General features: G+C 34.2%; 1 protein-coding gene across 4 annotated transcripts in view; it reads right to left on the bottom strand.

The window, feature by feature from the left end:
• LOC130452518 (maternal protein pumilio-like) overlaps positions 1–16,283 on the bottom strand; it is a 341,105-nt gene that overhangs the window by 282,632 nt on the left and 42,190 nt on the right. For 3 of the 4 annotated variants that reach the window (XM_056791846.1, XM_056791848.1, XM_056791849.1), the window contains one exon: positions 15,885–15,962. The exons of the other annotated variant lie outside the window; for it this stretch is intronic. In XM_056791846.1, the coding sequence (XP_056647824.1) occupies positions 15,885–15,962 (78 nt within the window). The remainder of the gene's footprint in view (positions 1–15,884; positions 15,963–16,283) is intronic. 4 annotated transcript variants of the gene reach the window in all.

The following is a 16,283-nucleotide window of genomic DNA, read 5'->3' as shown; positions in this document are numbered from 1 at the left end:
CGACTGTATAAGATTTAGCCCCTTCGCACAAAGGATAAGCGATACAATCGACGATGAGAAAGAAGAGAAAAGCATTAATACAAAGATATTTAAAGATAGTTAACTTTAAATTTTATTTATACTTATTAGTCAAATTTTTCAAGGAAAAATTAGACTATTACGGTAGGCATGACTAGAAGAAAAATGGGGGGCACATCATTTTTCCCATGTTTTGAGACCTCCTGAACACGATTATGATGGTTTTTCGAATGTCTGTAGTTTATATATATATATATATATATATATATATATATATATATATATATATATTTAAGCTACAATTCTTATTTTCGTCTCTCGGGCAATTGCTATGGGTCCGATTTGGTTCAAAATTAGCATACATGGCTTTTTTGGCGGCGGATTGATGTTATTAGAGTTTGGTTGAAAACAAATGAATATTTCGAGGGGTCGCAGTGCAAAAAAGTGGTTTTTGACCTTTGCTCACCTCTGCAGGTCAAACGAAAAATGAAATTTCACATGTAGGTTCAATTAGTTGCGAGATGATTTCCTGTCTAAGGTCGAAACTTTCCATCTCCACCCCTCTCCATTTTATGGTCACTTTTGTTATATTTTCTTATTTTTTGACAAGAAAAAGTTTAACTAGAGGTTTCGAACTTCGCATGCAAGTAGGGGTGATGTTGAAGAATTGTCTTTCTCAAGTTCAAAGTTTTCTTCTTCAGTTCTTCTAGCACAAAACGCCCGAAATCATTTTGATCGTTGCTAGGGTGATTTTTTTTACTTCTCATTTTCGAAATTTCTTGTTATTATGACAATTTTTTCTTTGTTGTCAATTGGAATTGAACAAGAGGGTTCGAGACCACCGGGTCTATTGAAATTATGAATTTTCGTTCGAGATAGAGAGAGTTAACTTGTGAAATGAAAAGTTATAGAGGAATAGCAAATTTTCCATATAAAGAAATAAGATTGAGAATTGATATTTCCAAGAAATTCATTTTATGGAAAGATTTGTTTGTGTATTAGTTAAATTCTTCATTCGACGAAAAATTCAACTTTCGTGATGGAGCTTTGCTGCTCACGGCTTTTATTTATAAATTACCACAGAAAAGTGGCTGAAGATTAGTTAGTTATAAAATTCATCATGAAACGGGATGAAAATTCCTCTCCAATAAAATAGAACAATTAATTGGCATCAAAGTAAAACACATGATTAAATTCGTTCTTATATTGTCTGCAAGAAGACAAAGTAATCGCCATCTATCGGTTAAAATCACGTTATTGTTTCTATTTTATTTTCTTATTAGTTTAATGATGAATTTTTACGAAGTTTCAATCACTCTTATTGTTAAACAATAAAAAAAATTGCTGCGAAAGAAAGCGACGGTTTACGTAATTAAGAAAGCTTGTAAAATTAACAAACTACTAACCAAATTCATTGTCAACTCTGTTGCTTTCCAAAACACGATGGAAAATTACCAACAACACAAAAACATCACACACTATTTTTACTTTTCGATAGTCACACACACCTCATTTATGATAATTGATAATTTAAGAAACCGCTGTACAAATGAGTATGTACAGAAAATAAACAAAAAGAAATCTACAATTTATCTTACAATATGTACAAGAGCTTTCGGGCTCTTACCGTTGTATGGGCGAAACTAAAATGGCGTCACAGATGGGAACAGGCCTAAAAGAAGCACCCCACCACCAGCCGACGTACACCCCTTACATCTTTTTTGAAACATAACTGCATACACAAAGGCAGTGGCTTAGAGAGAATGTTTTTCATTAGGAACAGTTTTTATTTATTTCATATGATTTTTTTTAATTATATCAAGTTTTCAAGAGGAATTTCTATTTAAATTTATTGGGAGAAGGAATACAGTACAGTAATAAAAGTAATAAAACGTGTTGAAATTTTGGTTTTTAAACTCATTTTTATCTTGAATGCTCCGAAGGAATTAACAAAATTAAAATATAAATTTTTCATGCCCCAACTCTATTTTGATTTGAGTCTGATGACTATCAGAAAAGTACGATAATAAATAATAAAAAACTAAACGAAATATTCGATAAAGTAGAAACTAGTGGCTATGGGTCCATCAACGTACCAAAAAATCTGGTTTAAGAGATCGTTCAATTCATTGATTCATTTCGTAATCTTATGGAACAGAAACAGCTTCTAATCCTCTACAAGACCCAGAATCGTCCATCTTTTGAATTTTGCTCGCACATTTGAAGCTCGGCTCCCAAATATACTCTGAGGTTACTCGATTCAATACAGAAGAGAGCAATTCGACTTATAGGCGACCCAGAGTTGACCAGAAACTTGGACGGCTTAGATCATAAAAGAAAGATCGCTGATATGACTCTATTTTACCACAGCAGATGGTCTTCCGAGCCTATGTAGCCAACGCTACAGTTTAAATTGTACCTCTACGTTAGCGCCATCTATTATACTGTTCCCTATTGTTAAACAAAAGATGCGCAGAGACCGAATTTAATCACCTCAAGAATCTGTTGAAGACTTTCAATACCATGTTTCCACGACATCATTTTCAGAGTAGAAAAAATGATCTTAATGCAATAAAACTCTTTGTTGTGAACTCGGTCATATCTGTTTAACATTCAGTCATGATCTTAAGACAGAAACTTAATTTCAAGGATGTCAAGGGTCACGTCGGGCCTCATGGCTGCCGACAATAAACTATGAAGTATGCCAAGAGGTGGTAATGATTTTTCTTCAATTCATCAACGAGTTCTCTTATCATTTTTTTTCATTGATATTTTTTCATTTTGTGTTGTTTTACTAGGATATATTGAAAAATTTTTAGCCTACTAAAGGACCAAACAAAATTTCAATGTCAAAATATTTTATTACTCAACATATTCTCCTCTTAATTCAGTGCTTCAGATATCTGTTTTAGCCCAATTCGACGATCTGATAAAATCATGTCATGAACTGGCCTTCCCGATCGGTCATTATCTTCAATGGAAAATTTACCTCTTTTGAAGCTTGCAGTTCAATTTTTCTCGGTCGCATACGAAGGACATTGATCACCAAGGGTATTAAGGATATCTTCGTAAATCTGCTTACCTCTTAACCCTTTAAATACAGGTACTTGACGATGGCTCGATACTCCAACTCTGGTTTAATTTTTTGACGTCTAACTTTACACTTACACTTCTAATAATTTATTGTTCGTTACTATGGTAACGCAATATTTTGTTTATGCACGGAACTGCTCTAGGCTAACTAGATATCCATACATCCTCGTACAGTTGAAAAGTGACATTCCAAATAAATCCGAATATAAATTGAGCTATTAGTGATATAAATTCTTTACGCAAACAAAATCTTATATAGATTTTATGTAGTACGCTCCAAACATGATAAACCATCGCCAAATCTCGTACAGGCCGAGTTTCTCGAAACATGACATAAAGCAGTTTTCCCCCTCAAGTACAGACTAATAATGCTTTCGAGGTTGATTTATCGTCGAGATATATCCCCAGTGTCCGTTCATCTTTTTTTTTTTCTTCCGTTACTTCCAAAGTGCTTCTCGAAGATATGATATATGTGTATACGACCGGTACGTTGATGATGATAATAAAAAAAGAACACGAACACGGGATATCACAAACTATAATATGAATATATTGAAATCATAAAACTAATCTAAATTAGACAATTGTCAGAGAAAAAGAAATAGGCGAAGAAACTTAGGTAATGAACAAAAAGAACACAAAATAGTAACAGCACATATCAAACAACTAAGGAAAGTCGAAGGGAAAACGAGAATGGATAGGATAAGAAATTAAGAAAATCTCAAAAAGGAACCAATATGAACAAAATAGATATTCAACACATTGAGCCCCAACCAAACTTGATAAGCTTTGGCCTGGGTACTCTATATCGGATGAGGATCTAAGGAAAAATGTAGTAAAAATTCCTATGGACCGTATAATTTTTGACTCGAAATAGATATTTTTATTTCTTTGAAGTTTAGGTTAGGTATGCAGTATGGCAAAACAAAATTTTGTTTGCTTGTTTATCCTTTGAAAAGATGATTTATGCTTTTATGTGAAATGCACCGAGATTTGAGACGTGTTTTAAGAAATATTATATGAGACCAAAGTATAACGTACAGGTGACATAAAAGAAAAATTTTACTCAAATATTATTCGAATTATGTTGAAGAAAACAACATGAAGAGTGATTGTCTTACAATGGAGTCGAAGAACATGCAAAAATATTAAATATACCAAGTGTAGGGTAATGTTTCAAGAACCAAGGACGGTCCAACCAAACTGTAAAACACATTTAAATATGGTGTCTTGAGCCATGGAGGTTTGAAATAAGATAGTGCAATCCATTGGACCGCTTTGGGCTGTGGGTTAAGTCCATTTGTGGTCCTATGGACTGAAAAAACTAAAATTCCAATGCTCTGATGCTGAAAAGCGTTCTAGAAAAGAATATGAAATCATAAAACAGGTTACTGCTAAAAAACGACTTTCATTATGAATGAAGGTATAAATAAAAGTGAAAAAATTATTTTAAAATCCGAATTTTATTCATTTATATATACGTTTATTTGTACATTAAACGTCACGCAATAAACCAAACCCGTCCCTTCAATAACGCATTCCGAGAAGGGTTTCCTAGCAGTCGCTAACCTTATTCTATGGAGCCATCAGTTTTCTTTGCTGATCCCTCTTCTTACTATTCTTATGAGTTCAGTGGCAGTCTCCTTGTCTACGTAGTCCCTCAGCTTCCCCAGCTGGATGTTGGCGATGTCGTTTATTAATCAACTCCAACTCTAAGTAGATCTACTGAATGTTGATGCCTCTGGCTGATGTTCAGCTTAGCGTGAAGCTTCTTACGATGGCTCTTGACAATGTATTCTCAAGTTGTATAACAGCTCTTTTGGTCTTCAATTCCAGTTTTGATGATCATGTTTCCGTCCGAATCGTACTTTCACTTCTTTCCTCTTGTCCACTAGATAGTCTTTATTGATCTTTGATGACAAGCAGGTGTTCAGCGATTCACGTTGTTTCTTCTTTCCCTATGTCTATGTTGTCTTCTGGTATATCAAAGCTTGGGTCTTCTCTACGGTGTTCACCAGTCATCGAATAGGTTCGTAGTACTATCGCTGGTTGGATGCTCTTGGAGGTGATTAAATAGTTTTAGAGTGTAGGAGACTAGCGGTTGAGCATCTATTTATGTAACAAAACGCCTAGAAACGATTTTTTACCGATTTCAAATGATCATGATGAATTACGAACGAAAATACTCGAGGTATAACTTGGAAAAATATTTTATCTGTATAGGAAAAAAAGTGATACGCCTATTGATTACTAATGCTTAATTATTTTAATACTCTGTCAAGTCGTTCATAAACAATATATTGTAATCATTCTCATGAATATTTGAGGAACATTTTTTTAGTTTCAACTACAGAAATTTTCGTAAAAACAAAAAAAACGAATATTTTAAGAAATTTTCATATTTACGTTTATTTCGGATTTAGTGAAAATACGAATAATTCATCTTCTAACATTTGTCAAGAAAAGTCAACCGAATCCTCTACCGCGTATTGAATTTGAACGTGACAAATGCGTTTACCAGTGACCAACCAGCTCGTAGCAGCAGCGACTCCTAGTTAGGGTCATGAACTGCAGGTCTTTGGCCTAGACCTCTCGTTCCCGATGCGAATTTAGTTCGCTGCGCGGAGATTTTGGTCGATATTCAATTTTCTATGATTTATTAATAACATCAAGATCGTAATTTCATGTTTGTACGCAATTCATTATGGAAATTACAATAATGGTTTGCAAAAAAGGGCGATGAAAAGCAAAACATTCGTTTTGTAAGTAATTTTTTTACAGGACCCTGTTGAGAGGTCGGGATTGCTTAATCACGTCAATATTTTTATAAATCTTTTCGTTTTCATGCCTCAGATATAATTCCAAACTTATTTTCATCATTGATTGATTGATTTGAATCCGAGATTTTCAAAATGGTCCAAGTGGACCACCAGAAATTCACGGGAGATTAGACGAGGGGGTCCATGAAAATTTATTTCTTTTCGATAGTGAAGAACTGAAATCTTGACTTATATCAATGCAGGATAAAAATTTAAGAAGCTCGGCAACTGTTACTTATAAAAACTTGCATATTTCATATTCGGTACGACGCGTCCTGCCAGCAATGCTTGTTCAAAAGTACAAATACGACTTGTGGTGTATGTGCTTGCATGAACTTGTTCGATTCTGCCCCAAAATTAATACTTTTCACCATTCCGAATGGGAGTTTTTGTAAATAAAATTTGTGAGAATTGATTGGTTCTTGTGCAGATTTTAAAAAAGTAAAGATGGAGTCACTTTTTCGATTGGCCAACTTTGTTTTCATGATATCCACTCATACCCCAATCAATTAAAATTTAATTGATCAAACAATTAGCCTTATCAAGCAATCAATTCCAACTTTTTTCGAAAACTGTTAATTCGTCTTTGAAACTCAGTCAAAACTCAAGTTTCATTCAGATAGAATAGCTGCAGGGGTTCCATCAGATCCAGTAACATTTCGAAAGTGGTCTATGAAACAAAAACGTTTGGGAACCAATTATTTAAACTTTCTTTTGTTAAGTGGGCTAAATCCTTGTTTAATATGTAACCTGGACGACTGAAGGATTTCAAATTTTATTGTCAGCAATTCCAAATAATTTTGGTTATTAATTTTCAAAGAATAGAATCTCGTAGAACGTCGAAAGATCGATATTTTTAATTGTATCAAAACCTATTCTTATTAAATTTTTATTAGTTTCATCTGTATGTTTGTAACAGACTTTTCAGTCTCGATTTTGCTTTGCAATAATTCGAAAAAAAATATATGATTATCCTGATCAGATTCAGTCCTGAATTTTCATCCTTTGCATAAAAGTAAGAGAGAGTTAGTAGGCGAACTAAGTAAGCGCGCAGTCCCAGACTTATAAAATCCAGATGCAACCATAAACACAATGTACCGAGTGGGCAACTAAAAACAAATCTCAGGAATGTATTATATTATTAAATTATCACAAAAGTGAACCCGAGAAACACGTGGAATTTGTTTTCAGAATTTTGGATCTGCCACTAGAGGGAGTATTTGAAAATATAAAATAAGAAACGTTGAATTTTCTAAAATTTACTCAATTAAGTGACATTTTATATACGAAAATCGTATTCATTAACAAATTCTGTTAATTTTTTATTCACAAGTTTTAGCCTATCCCTTCAAATAAGAGGTAGGGGAGAGTTGGAACTTTGGCAAAATATGGTATTTTAATTAGCAACGTTAGAGGGCGGGAAAAGAATGTTCTACTCACTAAATAAAAAAATAATTCGACAGTTCCTCGACTGATACTTTTTACTTTTTAGTTTGATTATTGTTAGACGCGAGTTTTTTTAACTATAATTCATTCAATCAGACAACAACTTCTGAAACACCCTGTTTATTGCACAGAGCATCCTCAAACCTTCCCTTATTTCCTTTCCTACCTAATATTCTAGAATATGTGTGTCTTTAAGAGTAACAGCCTTATTTTTTAGAAAAATATTTTCATCTTCTGAATGGGAATTTTTGAAAGTGATGTTGATATTTCTATTCTACACAAAAATTGCTAATGGCCTTAAAACACCAACAAAACAACTCTGCTTGTGCTTTCGAGCCTTCCATAAGTTCATATTCGGCTCGAAGGACCAAATAATGTAAATGCGAGTTTTAATGTAATGGTAGTAGCTCAATGGAGGTATAGCTGAATAATAGAGGTTCTTATTTGCACTTTGAGAAACAATCCTGTATAGAAAATTATTTCTAATTTACAAGGACAACAACCATCAATCACATTGATTATTAATCGAATTGCTAATTATTATACAGTGCTTCTCAGATAAAAGTATCCACCTTTAATAACTTTTGTAATACTGGTATTTAGAAAAAATCCAAAAACACGTCAATTTATGTTGGAAGGGGCAAGCATTATGGCTTATTTAAACTTATTGGAAAAGCCACCCCGTCACCCCTAGCAGCATCCCCTTTATTTTTTTAAATTACTTTTCATATTTTTTATGTAAAATTTGGATACTCCTCTTTGAGCTGATTTTAAAAATGTATAATACTTGTAGGTTAAAGTGGTTAGTTTATGAGATAAACAATTTTTCTTTTAAGAGCACAAATTTTACTTATTATTTACTTTCACCTTATTTGCCTGTACTAAAATGGGTTGTACAACAGTTCAAACTCTTTAACTGTGCTATTTATTCTACTTAAAAAATCCAAACAACAAAAAACTCTACTTTTTATTAAAGTTTGACATTGTCAACTAGAATTTGTAGTCACTATTGATAGTGTAATTTGATACATTATTTATTTTGTTTCTCTGAAATGGTTTACTTTTTGCAAGAAAGAATTGAAATTGTAGGTTTATACTACCAAAATAATAATTGTGCAAGAGCTGCTGCTAGAATATTTAACGAATTACATGACGGAAGACATGCAACTCATAAGTATGTAATTCAACTGATGGAGAAATTTACCACAACAGGGTCTGTTTGCAATAAAGTGCATAAGCGAGAGGGACTCGTAAATAACGAAGCAATCCAAGTGGCAATTTTAGGGCAAGTCAGCTTAGAGGCTCAACAACCCCAATCGTTGTCAACAATAAGTAGAGCGATCGGTGTTTCATCTTCTACAGTTTTCCGAGTTCTACATAAATTCAAGTACCACCCATACAAAGTTAAGTTGGTGCACGAGTTGAATGAAGATGATTTTGATCGTCGTCTAGAGTTTTGCGAATCAATGACGCAAATTATCAATAACAATCCACAATTGTTAAACAATATTTGCTTTTCTGATGAATTCTCATGGTCATTAAATGGCTTAGTAAGTAGGCATAATTGTAGATATTGGGCTGAAAGTGATCCACATATTATGCGTGAATTCCATACACAACATCCCCAAAAGTTAAACGTTTGGTGTGGTATCCTAGGTGACCACATTGTCGGACCTTCCTCCATCAACGGAAATTTAAATGGTGAATCATATCTTGAGTTACTCAGGGAAGGGGTTGACCTACGTATTACAACAATAATAGAAAATGATGATAACCTTTCCGAAGATTTACTGGTATTTCAACAAGACGGAGCTCCCCCACACTATGCTATGCCTGTCCGACAATTTTTAAACGAAACATTCCCCGCTCGTTGGATAGGTAGAAGGGGGCAGATGATTGAGTGGCCACCTAGGTTACAGGATTTAACACCCCTAGGCTTTCTTTTATTGGGGTATTTAAAAACAAAAGTTTATGCTACCCAACCAGAATCTCTGGATGATTTACGAGAGAGGATAGAAAATGAATGTCGACAATGAAATCCAGCCGTATTAAGCAATGTCAGAGAGGCATTTCAAAATATATTATACCATTGTATGGAAGTGAATGGTACTCATTTTGAACACTTATTGTAACTTCATAATAAATAGCACAGTTAAAAAGATTAAAGAGTTTGAACTGTTGTACAACCCATTTTAGTACAGGCAAATAAGGTGAAAGTAAATAATAAGTAAAATTTGTGCTCTTAAAAGAAAAATTGTTTATCTCATAAACTAACCACTTTAACCTACAAGTATTATACATTTTTGAAATCAGCTCAAAGAGGAGTATCCAAATTTTACATAAAAAATATGAAAAGTAATTTAAAAAAATAAAGGGGATGCTGCTAGGGGTGAGGGGGTGGCTTTTCCAGTAAGTTTAAATAAGCCATAATGCTCGCCCCTTCCAACATAAATTGACGCGTTTTTGGATTTTTTCTAAATACCAGTATTACAAAAGTTATTAAAGGTGGATACTTTTATCTGAAAAGCACTGTATATCAATTTTAACATGTCAGATTGCATGTCAGAAATAACAGTTAAATACGAAAAGCTTTGCCTTTCCACAGCGCACATTGGCGTTTTACCACAACTTCAACCGCCTCTTATACGAGAAGCGAGAGCGGCGGCGCTATTACGTCGGAGTCCCGGCTATTTGAACGCATTAGCGCTCTTTTCCAGTCACCTGCATCCTGCATTACGACATCCCAAGTCAACCATACGTCACACCGCAACTATGCGACTTTTTTTTTGTATAAAATGAACATTTCAGCTATTTCCAACCGTTTCTTGGATGAAGATTATTTTAGATAATAAAATAACGTATATTTCTTTTTTAATTGAGAAATGTATGGTAAATATTATAATTCCAAGCCACAAAAATAAAATAAAATTTTAGATTTTCCATGACGCGTAGTTGATAATGATATAAAGTCAATAATCTAGTCAATCCGATTATTCTGAACTAATTACCTCTACTACTGTATGTAACCAACAATTCTAGTCCGAACACGAATAATTTGTCTTCGAACTGGTGTCTCCGTCAAATTAGTATCAATCTATATGTCATAATTGCAGAGCTTTCGCGAGAGATTGCTATATACCATGTAATTCCTCCATTGAGTGAATTCCTAACAAGTTTGGTAGAATAGGTGACATATGACTCTGAACACGGGCTCAGAAACGGAATTTATACATAATACAGAATTTGTAACAAACTTTGACGGAACGTTAAGAGAAGAATATAGAACTTACGACATTTAGGAAACTTCTGTATTCATGTATCAAGGTTAACTCTAGTTGCTTTATGAAATAATTGTATACGAATGAGTTACGTATAATTAGAGTTGCAATGGCGTGCCTTTCAATGTTGTTATACAAGATAAAGTTTTTTCCCACCCCATGAATGATCCGTTCATCAAATTTCAAATTTTTCTTTCATATTTTCATCCAAAGATTGAAGTTACAAACCCAAAGTTAAAAAAGTACCAACTATGAATTATTTCTTTGGTGTTTATGATTGTAGTTTAGTCCCAATTAGCCCTGGGAGACGCACGAACGATCTTGTTGGACCATTTTTTTGTTCGTATACGAATTGTTTTCACACTCACAAATGTACGTTTGAAAATTGAGAAATTAGAAATACCTCGACGTACCGTGGACTACAACGTGAAAAAGATGCATCTACCAGGAGCGTAGGTTCAGGACGGCCTCAAAAAACCACAATCACTGAATACTAACGTATTGTTTTGATCAGTAAACGTGATCGACGACTCACACAACAGAGTTAGTAGCTCAGATTAATAAATCTAGCGATCTACCATTGAGAACTACGAAGATGTATTGAAAAATTCTTAGCCTACTATAGAACCAAACAAAATTTCTGTGTCAAAATATTTTATCTTTCTTCTTGCTCTGCAAATCAGACCTCCACAGCTTTTATTACCTCCTCGTTGGAAGAAAATTTACGACCTTTTAAACTTTTTTTCACTTGACGAGATGATGATAGTCGAACGGAGCCAAATCTGTTGAAAAAGGGGGGTGTTCTAGTAATTCAAACCCCAAATCACGAATTTTTTGCATGGCAACATGAGATTTGTATGCAGGGGCGTTGTCCTGCAAAAACAAAACATTTGGATAGCTTTTCGCGTCTTTTCTTTTTAATATTTTCCCGTAGAGTGGTCAGTAATGTCGAATAGTAATCTCCAGTTATTGTTCTACCCTTATCCAAAAAATCAATCATGATTACTCCATGGCAATTCAAAAAAACTGAAGCAAGAACTTTTCCAATAGATCTTTGGACACGAAACTTGGTCTTGGTCTTGGGAGAACCATTTGGTTAATTATATAATGAACGTGTTCGTATGAAATGTTCAGTGCATGGTCTAGGCTAACTAGATATCAATACATCCTCCTATAGTGAAAAGGAGGTTGAGAGAAGCTGGTCTTTTCGTAAGGGTGGCAGTGGAGAACACTAATGTCAAATTCGTTCCATTGAGTCTTCTAAAATGTCTGGTCGGTTAACGTACATCCGACTTAGTAAATGTCCCATCGGAAAAAATCAAGGAAGGTAGGATCAAGTAACCTAGGTGGTTACTCCACGTCATTCAATCCACCAAAGTGGTAATTAATCCACAAAACCTTCGAACACTGAGTGTACCATATTGTTGGTACCAAATGCTGGGATTCTGAAATGACGCTTTTAGAACTTCCATACGAAGAGCCTCCAAATATCTCTCAGTTATTAAATTCACGCGGAAGAATTGAGGATCAATAAATCTTCCACTGACGATTCCTAGCCAACCATTAATTTTTTGTGAGCGCTGGGTGTGTTTTATTTGGTGGAGCCCGGTAGAGACAATTGTGTATATTTACTGTCCGAATTATCTCTTGAGAGTTTGTGAATATGTTGAACTTTGTATGGTTGTAGTTTTTCTTTATTATTGAAGTTAGGGTTGTCTTCTAATGACTTCAGCGTTGTTTAATTCTGATCTTCTAGACTTTGGAGCTTCTTTTACGTTTACTGTCTCATTAAATTTTGCAAAAATACTGCTTATAGTACTTCTAGTGATTGGAAGTGTTTTTTTGATTTCCGAGCTTAGTCTCTGTAAAGTTCGCTCAACTTCCCAAAACATTTTATGTTTACATGGTCTTTATAACATGGTTGGTTAGATGTAGGAGACAACTCAAGTTCGATGATCTATTTGTGGAACAAAAAATAATTATTGATGCTAAGAAACCAATTTTTTATTGTTAAACCCACATAACGAGTGCTTCGCCACGTTTATTACGTAAAGTTTCATTAAAATTATTCATTTTATTTGTTAACTGAAATAATTTTCAACTTTTCTTTCAATAATCAATTATACGAGATAGAATCTTCCTTTCGAAAAATGTCAGTAACAAAGAATTATCGAAATTTCTGATCTTCAACTTTCACAACACGATTTTACTAATCGACTACAACCAATAATTTGTTCGAATTGACAAGTCGCAAATGTTGACATATTAATTTATTTGAAAAAATTTAAATCCGATGTCGACATCATTAAACATTCAATGTACGAGGGTAGTATGTGAAATACGGCCGTACCATCCTTTTCTCGAAAAAGTTCAGGCCATTTTCGACCCCCCATTATTTCGTTTTAGATTAAACTAGAAGCCTTTATTTCTAGTAACCAAGTAAGAATTGTATAAACAAACTATATTCCAAATTTCATTCGATTTGAACCAATAGTCTAAGATTAAGAATTATAAATAGTCAAACTTTCTAATTTTGTCAATTACTGACTGACCGATCATCAAAACTCCACTTCTAGTAGACGTAGAAACTTCAAGTTTTGAATACAATTAGTTTTAAGTGTACAAATCACGGAAAAACTAAAATATTTTGCAATTTCGGCCTAGTAGATGTAATAGGCCGAATATAGGTATAGGGAAATCAATGAGTGTTTTGTCACAACTACTCAGTCCATTTTTCCAGATACACCAACTGTATAAATAACTTTGAATCCCATATGTTAAAGCATACACCATATAAATAGCATTTGCCATAATTATACACAAAAGTAGGGACTAAATCTCAATATTGCGCTGATGGATATCGGTTCTGCAGTATTCACATCCGGTGGCACTTTCGAGAGTTGCAAGTCTGGGCGGGTTACGTCTAATTAATGTCGATTTTGGAAATAATAAAGCGCAGGAATCCTCAATTTGTGAATACAATAGACTAAAAAGCATTTACCGTCAAGACTTGTCAAAAATTATTACATCAAAGTCACCGAGAAAAAACCATAGAGATAGGGAGTGGACTTTGAAAAAAACTGTAACTGAAGCTCAAGAAGTCGTACCGGAAAAGAAAAGAGGAAGACTACCTTACAAAAATAAGGAAAGCTCGTAACACTTCAAGAAAATTCGTTGTTGGTATTTATGGAAAGGTACTGGAAAGGAAAAAAAACGGAGGTCTATCTACAGAAAGGAATGAGATGCCGTCAAAAATAGAAGTTGTAAAAGATAAACGACTCGCAACTCAGTTCTTCTATCGTAAAAAGTTGTGAGATCCTCATAATAACAAGTCGGTTGATTTATTCAGTCCGTACTTAGAGACCTTTTGTCTCAATTTTACGTAATTAGCCAAACTAACAACATCTTATGGTGACCACATTAATATTAAAAATCTTTTATGTTTAAATAAAAGCAATTGACTTGGCCGTAGCATGAAAAGACAATGTAACTCACCAGCAATACTTATTATAGTAAACAAGTTTTGTGTTTGATGAATTATTTTTTTCTGTGATTTCTCCGAATTTAAGCTGCGGCGATTCGAGTGTGAGTGGATGCGTTGTTTGAAAGCACCTTTTTCCTTATCAAGCAACGAAACCTTCTTTAAGATAGTATCCCAAATAAGAATCGGCATCACTTTCCAACTTAATTTAAAATCTTTGCCTTTCAGAGCGGATTCGTCCTTTGAAATCCACTGCATTAACCGTTTTTTTCGTTCCAGGAGTTAAGAATCGGATCCAGGTTTAATGTACAGTTATGAATCGATGCAAAAAATTTGCCTCATTTTGCTTAAAACCCCTCGATAAGGCTTGGGAAATGTTTATTCAAATGCTAATCACTATAAGGCAAATATATCATGAGAATTTCCAACTTATGACGGTCGCCCTGTACCATTTGGTGAAATTTGTCGATGATGTCGCAGTTTTTGATGATGCCTTTTCTATTCCCATCGTATGTTACATCAAGTACTTCATTGCAGTAGCAAAAAAGAGAACTGCTACCCCGTTAGCAGACAGAAACTCCACTAAACATCGATGGAAAAATTATTATTGCCGACGTGTATAATGTTTTCTGGGTTTTCCGAACCTTTCGACAACACATATGACACAGAGGTAACTCGAATGCTGAAGCCTTGATAAAGATCACATAACGAATCGAAACGGTGGGATTTTGGAAAGAAACTTTTAGACAGTTTTATTTTGATTCCTCAACCGAATTAGAAATTTCATACTAAGAAGCCCAATAATATCAAGAATTAAACCATATAAATTTAAAATATTATGACTGGGCGTATGGACAATGGATTGAATAGTACCTAGTCTGGCCATAAAAACTTTGTTCGAAAACGGGTCAAGCAGATTATTTTTGCGGTTGAGGAGTAGGGTACAAAAGTCCGAAGAACGTGATGTCATCGACATTGGCATCCCTAATGACTCGCAATTACAAGGAGAGGATCGTAGCCAGTGACTAGTTTCGACGTTGTTGCGTCTCTTCAGAAAGACGTAACGATTGAAAACACAGCCTGCCGGCGCTGCTACTTGATTCATGTAGTTAAACATTCCTCAGTAGACGTCTTCTGGCGACATCTTCACTTTCAACTGTGAACCATTAATCAAATAGATCTCTGCCGGGTCATTGAGGGTCTTCCTCGTCTTCTTTTATTCTATGGTTGATACATCAACTATTTCTTCGGCCACTTGTCCTGCTCCATCATATCTCTGTACCAGAGCAATTGTTTAGTGTAAATTCTCTTTGAAGTCGTCCTATATCTTCATTTCGTATATGCTCTGTTCTGGATCTGTTCTCCTATCTGTCAGTTACCAGCACTAGCATCCATACGTTAAAATGGGCTCCACTATAACTTTGTATATTTTTGCGTTTAGTTCAATTTTTTCTGACCAAATCAAAGAAATCAATTTACGACGTCGAATAATAGAGTTTCTTCTGGGTCACTCTGAACATCAAATTCAAAATTTGAATAGAGAAAACGATTCCTCGTTAAAAAATAATGGCGGTTTACTTTTTTACTGTTCCATAACCGTATTTTTAATTAACAAACTTTTTGTTGTTGGTACGAATACTTCTAAGAGCCCTCTCGTAATAATTAATAATAATTTGTTTATTCGTCACTTTTGTATGAATATCACGTGTATTGGTAGGTATCTCGTTTAAATATCAAAATTATAAATACCTGTTGCCGTCCTCGAACAAGACTTAATACGCCGTCACTGACAAATCCGCACTGTAATTGGTCGAAACCTTGACTCACCTGAAATAGATTAGATAAAATTATTTAAAGTATTCGTTTCCCAATGCGTTGTTTCAATGTTATTATGATTTATTTGTTTAATTACACTATCAACAATATTTTAAAATAATCATAAAATAGAAAGAACTATGTTTAAATAATTCATATAATGCCCGCCGGGCTCTACATTTATTTTTATAATAATTTGATTATTGTAATTATAGTAGCAGTACAGGCTTTTAAAAATTCATAATTTCTATAGTTGTAACAAAGACGGTGTCATTCCGACAGCCTTAGAATGTTGTGTGGAATTTCTTGACAATAAATTATCAAGAAACGGTT

This window comes from Diorhabda sublineata, chromosome 1 (genome assembly GCF_026230105.1).
Source record: "Diorhabda sublineata isolate icDioSubl1.1 chromosome 1, icDioSubl1.1, whole genome shotgun sequence".
Classification (NCBI taxonomy): Eukaryota; Metazoa; Arthropoda; class Insecta; order Coleoptera; family Chrysomelidae; genus Diorhabda; species Diorhabda sublineata.
Note: the sequence above shows the minus strand (reverse complement) of the source record. Positions and strands in the feature narration are given on the sequence as shown.